This window comes from Crocodylus siamensis, chromosome 2, assembly GCF_052110815.1.
Source record: "Crocodylus siamensis isolate JL-2025a chromosome 2, ASM5211081v1, whole genome shotgun sequence".
NCBI lineage: Eukaryota > Metazoa > Chordata > Crocodylia > Crocodylidae > Crocodylus > Crocodylus siamensis.
Window position 1 is genome coordinate 98,033,733 of NC_143396.1, and position 17,686 is coordinate 98,051,418.

At 42.1% G+C, this 17,686-nt stretch overlaps 1 protein-coding gene across 2 annotated transcripts in view; it reads left to right on the top strand.

Moving 5' to 3' along the window:
- FREM3 (FRAS1 related extracellular matrix 3) overlaps positions 1-17,686 on the top strand; it is a 132,979-nt gene that overhangs the window by 106,699 nt on the left and 8,594 nt on the right. For both annotated transcript variants that reach the window (XR_016440780.1, XM_090036453.1), the window contains exons 11-23: positions 512-694; positions 2,277-2,407; positions 3,371-3,529; positions 4,200-4,503; positions 6,115-6,246; positions 8,348-8,679; positions 11,319-11,511; positions 12,185-12,289; positions 12,514-12,641; positions 13,989-14,123; positions 16,042-16,168; positions 16,927-17,114; positions 17,209-17,355. Coding sequence is in view for 1 of the 2 variants with exons in the window: in XM_090036453.1 (XP_089892579.1) it covers positions 512-694; positions 2,277-2,407; positions 3,371-3,529; positions 4,200-4,503; positions 6,115-6,246; positions 8,348-8,679; positions 11,319-11,511; positions 12,185-12,289; positions 12,514-12,641; positions 13,989-14,123; positions 16,042-16,168; positions 16,927-17,114; positions 17,209-17,355 (2,264 nt within the window). In the remaining variant the exon portion in view is untranslated. The remainder of the gene's footprint in view (positions 1-511; positions 695-2,276; positions 2,408-3,370; positions 3,530-4,199; positions 4,504-6,114; positions 6,247-8,347; positions 8,680-11,318; positions 11,512-12,184; positions 12,290-12,513; positions 12,642-13,988; positions 14,124-16,041; positions 16,169-16,926; positions 17,115-17,208; positions 17,356-17,686) is intronic.

Consider the following 17,686-nt stretch of genomic DNA (forward strand, 5'->3'; position numbering starts at 1 on the left):
CACACCGCAAGGGCAAAAGAATTGCAGATTCCACTGAAGTGTGAAAAATGCCAGTTACACAGGCAGAAAACTGCTATTGGGACACACAAAATGAAATAGGATTCTGCCTTGCTTTCCATCAAAGTAAGACACCTGTTTAGGTTTACAACCTCCTTTCATGACTAGGGAGCAGAATAAACAGCATTTGCAAATAACCACCTGCCTAACAACAGGTCATATCTCCTCTTAAAAATCTATCTTGAACTAAAACCATAGTAAGTTATTCTCTTTCTCTTTTTTTGAGAAGGATACAAAAAGACTTTTCAGAATAATTCCATTAGAATTTATTTTGCCTTAGTAAACATACCAGCAGATAAATCCTGGGAAATGTCCAGCTATTTCTTTTGTTAGATTTTTTTAGCTTTGTTTTGGCCCACTTACCTCCATTGGAATGTCTTTTGAAAGTCCATGTATTATATTTTACTGGATCCAGTGAGAGAGATTTTTCTCCCTACCCCCAATTTCTTTGCAGAACCAGTGATTAAGTTTTCTGAAATCAAATACAGCATTCAAGAGCCTCAGGAGCCTGGAGAGATTGTGGTTGTAAAGATCCCTGTTTTACGTTTGGGAGACAGCTCCAAAATATCAGTTGTAAGAATACACACTAAGGATGGGTCAGCCACTTCTGGAGAAGACTATAATCCAATGTCAGAAGGTAAGCATTTTCACTGAATGGTGGACTTCAGAATCATCAGCCCAGGCAGTGCTGTTGTGCATATGAATGAAGGATATGAATAACAGGATGTTGTTACAATAGAAAAATAGTGAGTGCTGTATTTTAAGCGTCTCAATCACTGTTGCTACTATGCTTGAAGATCCTTGACTAATAATTTGTGAAAGAGAGGAATAGTATTCGGTGCCTGAATCCTACTGAAATTCAGTTGAAAATGGGCACCTAACTTTCTGTGGCTACTTAAGTCCCTAAGACAGGAGCTTCTTGATAAGCAGAAGACTGGAGCTTCTTCAGAACTTCTTCATAAGAATTTACATGCAGTTTGGTCCAGCCATTGAATAGTCCCATTCTGGCAGCAGAGTTTTTTGGTTTTGAGCTCAGGTAGAAGCCCTTTTGGTTGGCAGAGGAGTGCTGGTATGATTTAACCCTAATGGAGAAAAAGGGAGAAGACAGAGAAATTGTGTTCAGAGGCACTAGTCTTCTGTCTCAGCAGCATTGAGATGATGTTGTCCTGTTTTTACTTATCTGGAGCTTTTTCTCAATGTGGAACCTTTGAGATGAAAAGGAAAGCAAGGAGTGTGGGTCTATATGGGGTGGGTGGAGCTCCTCTCCCACCTCGCCAATGCTCCCATAGACTTACCTGTGGGGAGGTAACAATTAGTGACGTTTGGGCATGAGTCAGTTGTTACATGTGTTCACACATTAGTAGGTGCACATGCCTAGCATATGGGGCTTCTGGTCTCAGTTTGGTCCTGTAGATAATACTATAATATAAATAACAAATAACGATATTCTTAAACAGTATCAAGTACTAAAATTGTCTGTAAAATACCTTCCTTCTCTTAAGTGTATGTTTAACTGGATAATTATCAATTTAATACAGCTTTTAATCTACTGGATATGCAGAAAAACAGTTATTGGGACCATGCAAGTGGGCCATGGCATTTTTATAGCATGCTAGGTTGAAGAAAGAAGGTTGAGGACCCCTGGCCTACAGAGCTTTCCTCTATGTAAGCATTTCCTATTAGCTTTAGGCAGGTCCACACTGGTCTCATTGACATCACACAGCTCCCTGCTCTGCATGCAGGTTTTTAGATCCTGTTCTGAGACCTGCGTACAGGTTTTAGACCCTGCTAGATGCTTTAACTCTCCCCCTGCATTGTACAGGGAGCCTAGACAGGTGGGGTTCTGCATTCCACTTCAGAAGCATATGCCCTAAAAGTGTTGGACTTTACCACCCCCCTGGTTTTTAGGCACCGTTTTTTGGATCTATGTCCAAAAGGCATATATGCAAGGGGGCATCTACTCAAGGTTCCCCTACAAAAACGGAGTTAAAATGTCATTCTCAAATACTTATAAAAATTCACTCCAGCATTTCATGTGTCCTTTGTCAGATAAAAATTAATGAGTTTGTACTTAGGCTTAGTTATTTAGTTTGCCCATTTTAATACTGCAATCATTCTAAGCTGACTCAGGAAGAGCCAAACTGTTTTGTTCCGACAAGGTATGTTACTTGAGCAGACTGGATTTAGAAAAGAGGTTAACTTGTTTGTCTCTAAAACAGACATTGAATTCAAAGAAGGAGAAACTGAACATTTTGTTGAAGTTGAGGTCCTATATGATGGAGTGAGAGAAATGAGAGAAGCATTTACAGTGCACTTGAAACCTGATGAAAATATGATCGCTGAGATTCAGGTAAAGGTTGTGTTTACATTTGTTGTTGTTATGTAGGTGGTTATGTACTGATGTTATAATAAACTGATAGAGAATGTTAAGGGAGCTTGCACAGGCAAGAAGGGAAGGAGATTTGGTTACAGGGTGGAGGGAGGCTTGGGGCAGTGATGTAGGTCTCTTGATCCATAACTCAGGGACCCCATCTTCTAGTACCCATCCCCTGAGCCACACTGTCCAAGGCTTACTTGTTGTGGCATGTCATATCTTTCCCACTTGGCTGGACATTGTACAGGGCACCCAACTTTGGAGATGTGTTGGGAGTGCTCCTGTGAAGAAGGACCTCTGTAGCCCAGGGCCTCATGATCAGAGCACATCTCCAAGAAGTGGGAGATGTTCAAATCCCTTCTAGGTGAGGGGACCAAGAATTTGGGTTTTCCAGGCCCTGAGCAGTTGTTGAGCTGAAATGGCTTTATGTGACATCCAGGGGAAGTATAATCTAAAACATGTGTAAGTGGCTCAAAATGCCACTTGCATAACTAAATTAGCTGCATAAGTGCTATCTACTAATCTAAAGGTATGGTTAGATTTGGTCCCTAATGTGGATTTAGATGGCTAAACTAGCCACCTGCTTTTAGCATCAATGAACAAGTAAGGCATTGCTTTCTCTTTACATTTTTTGTCTGAATTATCTTTCCCTTCCTGAGTGTCCTGAGAGCTGATGTCACCCTGGGTATTCATTTTACCCTTCCCTACAGTTAACCAGTGAATAGGCTTAATCAGAAAGGCTGAAAACTTAGGAAGCAAAGGGATTAATATCAGAAGATACACCTTTAAGAAGTCATTGGAACAATGAGGGGAAACTAGAGAAAACTATATTTTATGAGTAAAACCAGAATAAATTTTAGCAATAGAAATTACAGCTGCAAGCAGTTTTTTAAAATATTTTCAGCTGTAGACAGTAACTTTTTAACTCTCACAATTCAGGTGAACAAAGCCATTGTGTACATTGAAGAAATGGACAGTGTTGCAGATGTGACTTTTCCAGCCGTGCCCCAGCTTGTATCGCTCCTGATATATGATGACACATCTAAAAGCAAAGAGAACCCACAGCCTCCAACAGGCTACCCGCTTGTGTGTGTGACGGTATGATCTCTCCCAAGCAATATCATATGCTAATCCAGTGCTTTTGAGCCTCTCAGTATAACTGATATGATTTGTATGCATTGATAACAGAGGGCACCCAATTTCTGTGTGCTGCTGTTAGACTTGAGTGAGCTAGGGTTTTACCCTGATCCATCTTCCTTTCTTTCTTTTTTTAAATAAAAGATTAGTGTGTGTCCAGAGCACATGCTTGTCTGGAATATTTTACAGGAATAGCTCCAAGATTGTGGCAAGGCTCTTTTACACGGTAGTGTTTTGAAGGAGTGCTTTTTTTAAAAGGGCAACCTTAGGGGCAGAAAATTGAAATTAAAGTACCCTAACCATGTTCATATAGAATCAGACTTAAACCCCAAAATGAAGGACTGTAAGATCATTATCTAAATATTAGTATCCTTGTTTTAGCAACAGATGTACAGAAAGGCTAAGATACGAGTTTTCAAATGTGTGTTCCTATAGTTAGGCATGTAAGACACTTAACTGTGTATCTGTTGAATTCGCATCTACATATAAGCAAAAATTATAACCATAAAGAAGTGAAACTATACTGCTAATGTTTTAATTACCATTAAAATGATATTTAATTGTTAGCATTCCTGGAGCAGACATGGGAAGCAGATCATCTTGTTTATTTTGCATATCTGCCAACTGACAGGCATGTAATCCCAAGTATTCAGACTATGACAAGACTGGCTCTATCTGTGCTGCTGAAAACATCAATGACACCCTGACCCAGTACCGCTGGCTTGTCAGTGCTCCAAGTGGCAGCGACGGTGTCACCAGCCCCATGCGGGAAGTGGATTCCAACACGTTCTTTACCAACACCAAATCCATCTCCCTGGACTCCATTTACTTCCAAGCAGGATCAAGGGTGCAGTGTGCAGCACGTGCTGTGAATGCTAATGGTGATGTGGGCTTGGAATTGCTCAGTCCAATTTACATAGTGAACAGAGAAGATGGTAAGTGGTAACCTGCTGACTGTGACACCTTGGAGTAGGGGAAGACAATGAAAGCTGCACTGTTCGCTGCTGATATAGGCTAGGTCTAAGCAGGCTTCAGTGTTGTATATAGTTTAAATTTATTTTGTGTAGAGAAAAAGCTTGTTTCTGAAAGAAAGCTGCATAAATTGCCACATTGACTCTGTAATTTTAACAGTTTATACCCATGATTTGGCTGTCATGGGCATAAGGAAGAGGTGGAGATGGCATTTATTTATTTGGCATCTTGTTCTAGTGAGGTAGCCAATGGGGTCACTCCTAGACATGTGTCCTCTGCTTTTCACATTATAAACATGTGCCACAGAGATATATATTTCTGTTTTATATCATTCAAGACAAAACAGCTACTGTCTATAAATGGAGAGGAGCAATACCTTTGAGCATGAAACCATTCAGAAACCTGCAGAACAGGCCAGGATTAAAGCATTGGCATAGACTAATAGACTAAAAGAGAAACCCACTGCAGAGTTTAAGTCCTGGCCTCACTGGTGCGTGAAATGTCTAGCCTCATCTCAGGTTTTTCTATACAGTACATGGGTTAGCAGAGATTTGCAGAAGTCAGCAAGCTAAGCAGGAAGCTGTTCAAACTAGACAGTAGACAATACTGTGGATTTAGGCCCCATCCAGTGTTCCCTCTAAGCTGCACTGAGGTGCAGGGATGCCTGGCCGTGCAGCATGAGCACATCTGTGTGGCCGCCCACACTGCACAGCTTAGAGGGAACGCTGGCCCTACCTCAGAGATAATGAACCACCTCACTCTGGGCCAGAAAGAAGTGGAACCTACTTCCTCTCTGTTTCCTTGGTTGTGATTTCTCTCTGGGAATTATGTGTTTAAACCAAGTGAACTCTTTCTCACAGTAAACCAGATTGAAACACTCCATGATACTAGTGATTAGAGAGGAGAGAGACCAGTTTTATAATTTGGAGAAAAAGCTCAAACATGGATCTCCCACATCCTGAGAAGGTGCCAAAACCCCCAGGCTGTTAGGAGTTCTCAGGCTCTAAGTCTCTCCTGGTTAATTTTTTCCACTTAGCAAAAATGACTAAATATTCAGTAGGTGTGAGATGCCAGGGGAGTACTGGGCATATGGGAGAGAAAGGTTCAAGTCCCTGCTTTGTACACAAGGCCTCAGAAAAGTCTCATCCCACAGTTAGGGATAAATGTACTCTCTGAGAGCCCTGCAGGCCAAGAGGCATTTTGAGGATTCCCCTGGGGTTTATGAAAGGGCATCAGTTCCAAGTAACTTAACAGTGTTGAGACGTAGGTGGTTCTGCACCTGCCCAGTGACAGGGGCTTTATTCATAGACAAGGTTAAGCAGCAGCTGAGTGAAGGTTTTGTGGATCTCAGGGGTGCCTGTATATATTTTATTTAGGCTCCTGGAATTGCTGTTAAGCACCTTTGTGAAGTTAGCCTTCCAGATCTATACCTGAGACCCCAGCTTCCAAAGGACTATGTGCTTTGGACCTCAGACTGCTGTAACTTAGTCTGGCTACAGACATGTCAGAATTGCCTTTAACTCATGTGACACAGTTTAACAGAGTCCTCAGGATTACTCCTTCTCCCCTCTCAGGTCTTTGTCAGCCTCGCATCCCAGGATCTGTTGGAGCAGAACCTTTCTCAGCCAAAATTCAGTACACGGGTCCAGAAGATCCCGATTACCCCAGTCTGATTAGATTAACAGTTACAATGCCGCATATGGATGGTAAGCATCATGAGGTCACACAAGCCTTTGAATGTTACATCTCCAGTAGTCACAGATACTTGGCAGTTGTGAGGTGTGTTCCCACCTTAAGAGAGTTTCTGGCAGAGAAGGACTTTTTTTTTGGAAGAGACAATACTGTACGCTTGTGGCCAGAGCAGCGTTCATCCTTGTCCACAGTTGAAGGTTGTTGAGGGTTTACCAAACACTGTTACAGCAACGTATGTTTTAATTTGGTTTGCATCTGAAATGGAAACCAGTATAAAATTCCTGTCACCCATATCTTGGTGGTTCTCCTTTACAGTGGTAATTCCAGTGACCCCAGTAGAGTTACCCCTGGTTTATGCCAGGGTGACTGGGAAGCCCAGTGCTATAGACTTTACTTTGGAAAGAGCCATTTCAGAGTGTGGATAGACAAGCAATGAAAGTGCTTTAAAAGTCTAGTACTTTACAGCCAATCTCCTGTAACTGTGTCATCTGCCTGGTTTATTCTTCTCCAAGTAGAAGCTAAACCACTGTAACTTTACTCCTGATTCTTTCAGGTTTAAAATTATACACCAGTTACAGTGAATCAGCTAATGCACACTTCTAAAAAACCCCTTCACACTGATGCCCCTGCCTCTTTAAAACAGTCTATTGTTCTATCTATCCATAGAACTGTGGGTAGTGTTAATGTGGTTCTGAAGGTGAAAGTGTTGTATTACTGTGTTAGTAAAAACCGTAATTGGAAGACACCAGCTTCCAACAGGGTAATTATCATGTTTCTAATAGAACCAACTGTGATAAATGTTTGAAAAACCTAAGGAATGGTTAGATGTAAAAATTGCATAGCTATGAAAGAATACTGGGATGAGCTGTTACACTGCAGCTGTTATACCAGTGCGATTCTGTAGTGATACAAGTATAACAAAACCATCCCATCTGTGCTGCTTCATCCAGAACCAAAGTAACCACAGTTTAGCTCACTTATATTGCTATAGAGTGGAGTCATGCAGACATGAAAGACATGAAAGTTACAGCATGCTCATGCATGTTTCCCTTGCCTTTTGATCTTGCTGCAGATGTACTTTTTTCCATGCCCTCAATTGTTTTATCTAAAGCAAGGGGAAAATCTTGGACTACTTTACTTCTTATTTTTACAGAAGAGACACACACACAAACACACCCATAAAAATCATTCTGTTTATTCATGTGGCAACTTCTCTTGGGCCCTTTACATTAGGAAGTTGGGTGTTCAGCAGTAATGTAGACATTAGTACAGATGGGACAGAGAATTGTTTAATACTATTTTAGAAAGCATGTATGAGCTATACCGGTGCCTTCTGCAGCTATTGGAAATAGCTTTGCCTGATATATATTCATGTGGAAGACTTCCCTAGCAGCATAGCAATAAGACATTTACTGAAAATGTTTTTTTGGCAGTAGCTTACTTCCCTAATACACACTAATCTAGAAGAGGGCACCATAGCATCATCTAGCTCCAACTCTACTCTGCCCAACTATATTCAGCTGTTTTTCACTTTCTTAGTGAAGTCAAGGTTTCCATGTAGTTCTTTGTAACACTGCTATGCTGATGGTGACAGGGATAGGTATCTAGAAAATTGCTTTTAAAAACTGTATTTAACACTTTAATGTACTATATCTTTAACTCTATCAAACTGATGTTTTTCTCAAGCATAACATTTGCTCTCAGCAATGGGGTTTTTACTGTGGGGGAGGGTATTGATGTAAGGGAAATAAATTACCAAAAAACATCCCTTAGGTGTAGTTTAATAGAAGGTGCAGCTAGTGAAATAGGTGCAGGTAGTGAAATAAGTGCAGTTAATAAAAAGAGCATACTTCACATACACCTACTTTCCCATGAAAAGACATCTGGAACCAAGTAGCAAATCCTTTATGCACGCACAGTCTCTCCATACTCAGATATATGAAGTCTTTGTATGACTTAGCTTCAGAATTTCTCTCTACAGTCAAAAGATGATTCTCATTCTACCAAGTTAATAGCGTCCACAAAAAAAGTAGGTTTTACTATGTGCTTAGAACATTTGAGCAGTCAGTCTTCTCAGTTCACGATAGTAAGTGAATGGGGTGCCTTATGTTTCAGGAATGCTGCCTGTTATTTCAACTCGTCCATTATCCAATTTCGAGCTGACTCTCAGCCCTGATGGCACTCGAGTAGGCAACCATAAGTGTTCCAACCTGCTGGACTATAATGAGATCCCAACCAAACATGGCTTCCTGACAGAGAGCACCAAGAACCCTGATGTGATTGGGGAAACTTCACCCTATCAGTATAGCAACCCCCTGCGATCTGCCAAGACCTTGCGTTTCTACCGCAACCTCAACTTGGAAGCTTGTCTCTGGGAGTTTAACAGCTTCTATGACATGTCAGAGCTGATGGCTGACTGTGGCGGCTCCATTGGCACAGATGGCCAGGTATGTATCAAAGCAGCAGCACTCACTTCTGGGCCTTAAGTTTTGAAAAACAAAAGAGTAAATCCCATTTTATTTTACATGCTTGAGTGGTGCATGCAGAGTCACAGTTTTCCCACTGAGCAGGCGCACTAGGATTGTGCTGTGGGCAGGCAGGTACACAGGGAAATAGGATTCCCTGAGTAGGCCTGTAAAGCTGGGTAAGCTCCAAAATTTTAGTCACTGTGAAACCATGACTAGCAGGGGAACAAGGAAGACCCTCCTAATTTTTGCCCAGTAGTCTGGTGGTTAGGACAGTTGCCCAATGGACAGAAGATCCAACATAGTGAAATAGGATGTAGTCCTATGCCTTAACCAAACCCTTCCTAATAAAATCTGTAAAGGTATTTTGTGCTGTCATGTTGATCATTTGCATTGATTGTCTGTAGCACAAATCTTCTAACATCTTCCAGAAGAGTTCAGAAACCCTAGAGCTTCTTCACATTACAGCAGTTCCTATACTTTTTGGACCAGCCAAAAGCAATTTAAAAGCAATTTGGAAAATTGCCCAGTAAGTGCCCAGTCACTGTCAGTTCTCAACATTTCTCGTAAGTCAGCATGCGCCTTGCACTGCTGACCCCACTTCAGCATGTCTTCTGTAATTATTTGCGTCACCACAAATCCCCTTTCTGTATTTCCTCTGAATTAATTTCAGAGTGAAAGAAGAGCAAAAAAGGCTGCTTGCCAATTGTGAGTTCCACAGGAGCAGTACTCATTCCTGAGACAAGGTCTCTGGAACACGTCACACTTAAGACCTAATCCCATTTTAAGTACTAACTTGGCCAAACAGTCATTCAATTAATGGTAGCATAAAACAGGGAATGAGCCACAAAGTTATTACACAAAAAATGTCCATCACCTGACCAAGTCTCCCAGCTGTGGGGACACCATGCACCCAGCTTGCCGTGATCCCAAGGCACTTCCTGCACTGGCAATATAGCACTGTTGGGATGTGTAGTTGTACGTGTAGCATGGCAGAGGCATGATTGTTGGATCATGGCTCAGATCCCATTGTACATTTAGCTGAACATTTATCAGGGACCTTACCAGCAGTACTCCTTTAACTAGGAAGCCTGACAAATGCCCTAACAAGGAAGTGAATTGATATTAATATATAATACAAGTACTGCTTTAAAACTTCAGGGGAAAATAGATGGCATAGAAACTGTTTGGTGGCACCTGCCGTTCATGAACTTGTGGTGACATTCGATTGCCATTTAGTAATCGCTGGCAAATGTGCATTCTAGCAATAATTATAATAATGAATTTTAGCATCATTTAGCAATAATGGAATCTAAGATGCTGCTGTAGATTCATAGATTGCGAGGCCAGAAGGGACCTTGGGGGATCATCAGGTCTAGCCCCCCTGCACCAGGCAGGAAAAACAACTGGGAGTCAGGTGACCACCAACAAGGTGACCACCAAGCCTCCTCTTGGGGGAGGGTCTGTAGGGTAAGTGAAAGCCATCAAGAAGACTGCATGCTGGGGAAATAAAAAAATTTTAAAAAACTATTCAAAATATGGGGAACCATCTTCCTGAGATTATCAGCCCACAATCCCAGATGCTATGTGTGAATTGTTAGACTGTCCAACCTAGGCACATTCAGTTTGTGATGATCTGTGACTGGACAGGAAGGAACCTGATGCATGGAAATGTTCAAACGGTAAATAAACAATTCAAAGGGACCAGGCCTTGGGAGGGCCCTCAAACTGCAAAGTCCTTTGCATGCTTATTTAGCACGCAGCTATGAGCCCCTAAAAGTCTGTGTGGCCCTGCATGTCTGGGATTGACCACTTGGTTGATTTTGCTTTATGTATGGAGTCCTCCAATGTTGGGTACTTTGTTGAGATCAGAATAGTGGATGCTAGCAAGTATATTTTATCTGTTCTGTCATACCCACTACAGCCTCTGTATGGACCCATGAAAGAGAGAGAAAACTATAAAATTCGGACAATATTTTCAAACAGCAGAGTTTAGAGATGCTAAAATGTGAAGTTTTGGTTCAATCTATTGTACAGACAGGTGCCATTGGAAAACCTGGTTCTGGATCCAGGTGTAGTTTTTGACCACCCCCAAAGTACATGGCTCCAACTGGCAATGAAAGGAGTGAAAGCAAAAGAACCAAAACTGTAATTGGTACTAATTCTGAGAGAGCACTGGCTTTGTAGGTTTGAAAAAGGCCTCCGGGTAATATGAGTGTGGTAATATCAATTCAACACTGTAACTGATATTTCTCTAGACCCCTTTATTTCTTTACAGTGTGAAACAACTCTCAGGGCAACATCGGCTTGCCTTGCAGTTTGTCAGAACTGACACAAGTGCCTGTCTGATTTTAGTCAATGCCAGAACTCCAGTTCTTGTCATATGCCTCAGAATATATCCAAAATGAAGACCAAATGTGTAAGCCTGTCTAGTGAGGAGTGTGCAGTATCTAAACACAAGTGATGCATACAGTAAAAGAAATACCTGTAAATTTGACTGACTGAAGATAGAGAATGAGGCTCCTTGTCACTGTTAGAAAAGCCCATAGGCTCACTGCCACGCTCCTGCCTTCTTGGGGTTAGACATGAAAGTAGTAACCTTCTGCCCTGGTGTTTTTCAGGTGTTAAATCTGGTGCAGTCTTATGTCACACTGCGCGTGCCTCTCTATGTCTCCTACGTCTTTCACTCTCCTGTGGCGGTTGGTGGCTGGCAGCACTTTGACTTGCAGTCTGAACTACGACTCACCTTTGTGTATGATACCGCCATCCTGTGGAAAGACGGCATAGGCAGCCCCGCAGAATCGGTGCTCCAGGGTATGGAAGCTTAACCATCGGAGCTTTCCTTATGATTAAACATTTCACCAGGATGCCTAGTCTTCAGTGCAGGAATCTCAGAGTAGCTAGTGTGAATAACTTGGGCTGCTTCCTGGCCTTAAAAATCACAGAGAAAGTACCAGCAAGGTTGATTCCTACTGTTAAAATGCCCAATGTTTTCTTTTTTAATTTTATGTGGTATTGACATTATTGTATAAAACCTTTCCCCCAAAGTATACACCTTTTAAGTCTACCAAATACTGAAGAAGAAAAAAACAAAGACGATATACGCTTTGGATGATGGACACTTTTCCCCCACAGACCACCTCTGTATCCAGGGGCAAAGTATCTGATGGATTCGTTTTTGCAAAGCAGAAAATCCGATGTGGATGCCCCTGTTAATGAGCACCCGCTAACGAGTAATCTCACAACACATGGGGCCAGAAGTTCTTGTGTTACAGTGTAAATCATTGTATATCTGTTGAAATATAGTAGTCTGGGGATCTGAATGTAATGGGGGTGGAGGAGAGGGAATAGGTCACACCCAGTGAGTGATGGAACTGTGCAGCATATTTCATGTTTCTAAATGCTTAAACTAGTCAAAGGACCTTTCTGTTGGAAGGCCGGTGAAACAACAGTCCTTGGTAGACATGACAGATTTTCTTCTTTCTAGGATCTCTCTACCCAACCAGCATGAGAATCAATGATGAAGGGCGACTGGTTGTGAACTTCAAGACAGAAATTCGTTTCCGAGGACAGCTGGTAATTTCTCACCCAGGTAAGAGCCTCATTCATCCTCCTGGGATGACATCTCTAGAAACATCGGTAGTGCTGCTTTTTCATGAGCGCCAGTATTTTGTAATAACAAGCTTGTTTCAACAGAGTAAATGAAATGCACGTCACTCTCTTCAGGAGTGCTGGGTAATTCCTGGGTTTGCCTATTTCCCCAGTTGCTGTATGCTGACTGAGTCTGAGCCCATAACTTGCCATTTGCTTTTACAGGAACTTCATTGTCCTCAGTGGTGATGTCTGCTGATCACCCTGACCTCACGTTTACACTGAGTCTCCTGCGAAGCGAGCCAACTTTCCACCAGCCTGTTCAGCAGTGGACCTTTATTTCAGACTTTGCTGTGAGTGTGTATGGGGAGCTGGATATGGGAGACTTGTTCAAGATGAGAGTTAATTGGTCCCGTCTCCTTTTGAGCAGACCAGAGAATGCTGCTTGGACAGGTGTGAGGGTCACAGAAGCAAATAGATAAGGCAGTGACTCTGACTCTGCAGTGCAGTGTGTGTGGGCAGATGCTGAGCCTACCTGGATTCCAGTGCAGGGCTGGAGCTCAGGATTGGATTGAATAAAGGAGGAACGCTATGGAAAGAGGAGAATTATGCTTTTGGTTATTTTCAGGCTGCTTGATATAGATAAAGAAAATTAAATGGTTTTGAGGGAAAATAGCACTTGAAAGATAACTGCAGCATTACATTTGAATTCTTCCGTGTAAAATCTTCTGGCCACCCTTGGCCTGCAGGACTGTAGATTTGAAATAACCAAAAATAATGCATATTTGCCCAGAATAAACCTCCAAGTTCTCTGCAAGGTGAGTGGGCATTTCATAGCAGCAGAGTTAAGGGGAGTTTCACTGCCTGGGTCAGAGGGTCATGCAACAGGCCAGCTATAGAGCTTGGAATAAGACCAGGTCCTCTGCCCTGTTCTGGCCCTGTCCAATAGCCCATCACTGCATCCCTGAGAAAATAATTTATATCTGAAGTGCCCCAGTGTAGTGTGGATTCTACTAGCCTGTGAAGCAGGAAGGTAGCAAGGGGCACATCTACATGAGATGTTTACTGCAGAGCTGCCTAATTAGCTCAACAGTAAAGTTTCCAAGCCTACATGTACAGCCCTAGCAGGCCACAGTAAACTAATAAACTGTCATAAGATAGTACTTGTATGTGTATTGCAAGTACTATTCTACTACAGAGTTGTTTACTGTGCAGCAATGCACATGTAGATCCTGACAGGGCTGGCTGGGGCCTGAGGATACTTCAGGGAGGGGCTGCCTGCCAGCTAGCTGCACACTATGGCACCCGCATGGCTCAGTGTGGCATACTGTGGCACCCTTGGGGCTGCTCTAAACTGGCTCAGTGTGCTGCTGTTCCAGGCACACATTCAAATGCAGTGCCTAGGAGCAATAGACTCTGACACGATATGTGCCAGAGTTTATTGCTTCACATTTATTGCACATGTAGACACATCCAGGGGGAGGACCCTTGTGTTTTGAATCTATATCCTACATAGAGTGAAACATCTTTATTATAGACCTTCATGCCCATACCCTCCAAAAGTACCCACATTTCATCGCTAGCATTTGAGCATCTAAACCTCTGGCCTTGGTAATGATGCTATATATGTTGAACTGCAGTGTTAGTTGTTGAGAGCCTGTAGAAATGTGCACTTTCTAACAGTGTGTTTATTTTGCCAGGTACGAGACTACTCTGGTACTTACACTGTGAAATGTCTCCCTTGTACTGCTGCACCCAACCAGGAATATACCCGTCCCATCATCTGTAACCCTCAGGAACCAATCACCTTTGAGCTAGATATTCGGTTCCAACAGGTACGGTATTGTTTTTTGTTGAGATGAGTATTCTTGGCACACAAGCAAGTGGGCATAAGCTGATTACAAATCAATTCATGCAGGAAATTAGAGGGCGATGCACTTGGAGGACTGAGGTTCTGGAGGAGCTCTCTTATCAAAGATGTAGAGGCAAAAGGAAAAAAACTAGCCAGTTATGAGATGGAGCTTAATTAGCTAATAAGGGAGGTGGCCTAGACATGGTGGCCTGCAATACCAGGTGGCCTAATGACCTGGGAGGTTCTCTTCAGTCACCTTGTCCTTAATATTGAACTCCTAGTACTCAGATAGCTGTAGAGCGGTGTTTATGGTGTGTGTTACACTGAGATCCAATGTAATTCAGAGCTCTTTTCAGTTGTTTATTTCACGGTTTATCATAGCCCAGGGCCCAACCCCTTCAGTGATATTTTGCACTAAGCAGCCTCTGAGAGCTGTTCAGGGAGACTAAAACGTACACAAACTGAAAATCAGAGGGTTTGTTTTTCATAACCTGGAGCTCCACAATTCTGAATTTTGTCTAAAGCTGAGGCTAAACTAAATGTAATGGAATTAAACTGACAGGATCCTGTAGTGGTGCCATGAGAAATCAGGCCTATAGATGCGATTTACAATGGACATATGCTTGCTGAAATCATAGAATCCTGCTGTGCTGGTGTCGATAAATGCAGTACTCCAGATCCATCATCATGGGTGGAATAAGGCATATGTATATGGTAGTTTGAGCTAAAGGATTGTAGAACTGAGCATTGACTTTCTAACCATGGCCTGAACTCTCAAAATTCCTAAAATTAAGCTTTACTTAGGTACCTACAAAAGTGACCTGACTTTCAAAAGCATTAAGCACCCAAGCAGCACATACTGATTTCAGTCAGGGCTGCAGGGCAGTCAGCACTTTTCAAAATCAAGCCACTCATTTTCGTTACCTTAAAATAAGTTTGGCATCTACTATGAAGCACCCAGTTTGGAAGGTCTTTGGCTATGTAAGCAGGACTCTGTTAGTTCAATACAGATTAATTAAATGGACAATTTCCATTTATGACTGTAAGGCTTCAAGAGAAATTTCCTGCTGATTTAGAGAAAACTCCAAGGGTTTCAACTCTGTCAGTAGCACAACCATATTGTGCACAAAGGAAGTTAAGCATCCATAGCAAGGAACAAGGTTTGGACATCAAGTAGAGGAGGTAAAATTGCTATGGGAGCCAAGCTTTGAATAGTTACCAGGTAAAAACACATCCCTAAGCCTGTATCACTAGGATTTGGGAGGTTTCCTTGCAATTTTTATTAATACATGGAGGAAACTGAATGACACAGAGACTGAGGAATGGTAGATGGAGCTTTCTGGCCTCAGAGCATGAGCTTGAATCTGAACAAAAGCCATTTCTGACTGCAGACTGTTGTTTGGAGATGGGAAAATGAGTCAATGCCCTCAGCTAAGTTTCAGTATGTGTGCTCACTCATACAAAGGATTCTTCCAGTTGATTTTGCAGGTAGCACAGAGAAACTGGTCACGTGCTCATACCTGGGGAAACGGAACATGTTAGTATCCCAGGCCACATCCCATTTCACATAACATTTTACAAACTCTGAACATTGATTGAAAGAAGGTCAATACGCTGGTTTGCCTCTTTAATGGAGTGAGGAAAGTTGGAGATGCAATCTGCTCCTTTTAGCACAATGATCTCATGCATAAGATTGGTGTCAGAACTCATCCAGCTAGTGGTTTTATCTCCTATATAATAGGTCTGATACTGCACTCCCTGTATTCATTATATGTTAGGATTTGGGAAGTGCAGTGATTTACCCGATTAGCAGAATATCGCTAAATCAGTGATGTTTGTAATGCTGTAGCTAGATATCAAAGCAGCTTTGTGATGATTATTTTTAATTATTTCTGTCACAGGTCAGTGACCCAGTAGCTGCTGAGTTCAGTCTCAATACTCATATGTTCTTGCTCTCCAAGAAGGACCTCTGGATATCTGATGGTTCCACTGGATTTGGAGAAGGAACTGATGTGGCTTTTACCGAAGGTAAAAATAGCCTGTACTCCATTGCTGTCCACATAATACTCTGAGTGCTTATTTGAGTTCCAGAGAGTGGCTGCATTTGAGGCACTGTTTCCTCACATTTTCCTCAGTGTTTCCTATTGGCTAACTTATGGAGATCCCTGCTTAGCATGAATACTATTCTTAGGAGCCTATTTACTTTGCCATAGCATAGTTACCCAGAAGTCAGGCACTGCAGTGCTCACTGATGTAACTCTAGGATTGCAACCCAGTGATAGCCATTGTCACCTTGATTTGCACCCAGTGTTACACACTCACGTTTGGCACTCTAGGGGAATTCAGATAAGCCAACACTGAACCAAACAGTCTTTTTCTTACTTGTGCCCTAAGTTTGAAACCAAACCACTCTGTTGAATCAGTTTTTCATATTACTTGACTGTAACAGCTATCCGGTTGGATACCCCTTCTATGTGAATGTGGGTTACACCCCAGTAAGAAAGGGAAAAAGGATATTGTTACTGAAGGACTGCATAGTAAAAACCACAAGATCAACACTATTATCTAAATGAGTAAGGACCAAAGCCAGTAATAAAGACATTATGTTCCACTAATGCATATCAGCAGATGCTACTTTCACTGTTATTCTCTGAGCTGAGTGCTTAACTACAAAGCTGTAATAATCATACAGCATTTTTATTGTTTAAATAAACTATTTCTTGTTCGTCCAGTTGAAAACAAATTATTTCCTATGGTGGTCACATGGGTTGCATTTCCTTTATTAGGGTCTGAAATCTATGGCCGAGTGATGGTGGATCCTGTTCAGAATCTAGGAAACTCTTTCATCTGTAACATTGAAAAGGTGTTTCTGTGCACTGGGGCTGACGGGTACGTGCCCAAGTACAGTCCGGGTAATAAAGAATATGGATGCCTGGCTGACTCACCTTCTCTCCTGTACAGATTCAAGATCCTGGTATGTAAATTGTTTTTGTTCTTTTTTTCCCCCTCTAGCAGGTTTTTAACATCTAAGTTACTGTAATCTGGAAACATTGCATTTACTTTTCTAGGATAAGGCTCAGCCTGAGACCCAGACGAAAGCCTTTGGAAGCATGGAGTTTCAAGCTAAATTGGCAATTGACCACACAGATGCTCTTCCTTTAGTAAAGCAGCCTGGTTCTGATGGTTTCAGTCTCTCATCTGCTCCTCTTTTCCAGGTACATTCTCCAATAATTATGTTGCAGCCTCACTTTTCTTGTAGTTGGGGAACAACATTATCTTATCGCATCTCAGATAGAAACAGCTAAGTAACTAGAGCAGGGGTGGGCAAGATGTGGCCCACCAGGCCATTCTATCCAGCCCGTGGGGCCCCTAAAAAAAAAATTTAGAAAATTAATATTTATCTGCCCCTGGCTGTCTGTCATACAGCCCTCAATGGCTTGCCAAAACTCAGTAAGTGGCCCTCCGATCAAAATAATTGCCTGGGGATTGTCATCAGGAGCCCTGCTTTAGTTTCTTGTTACCATAGGAATTATTTACTTTATGCTT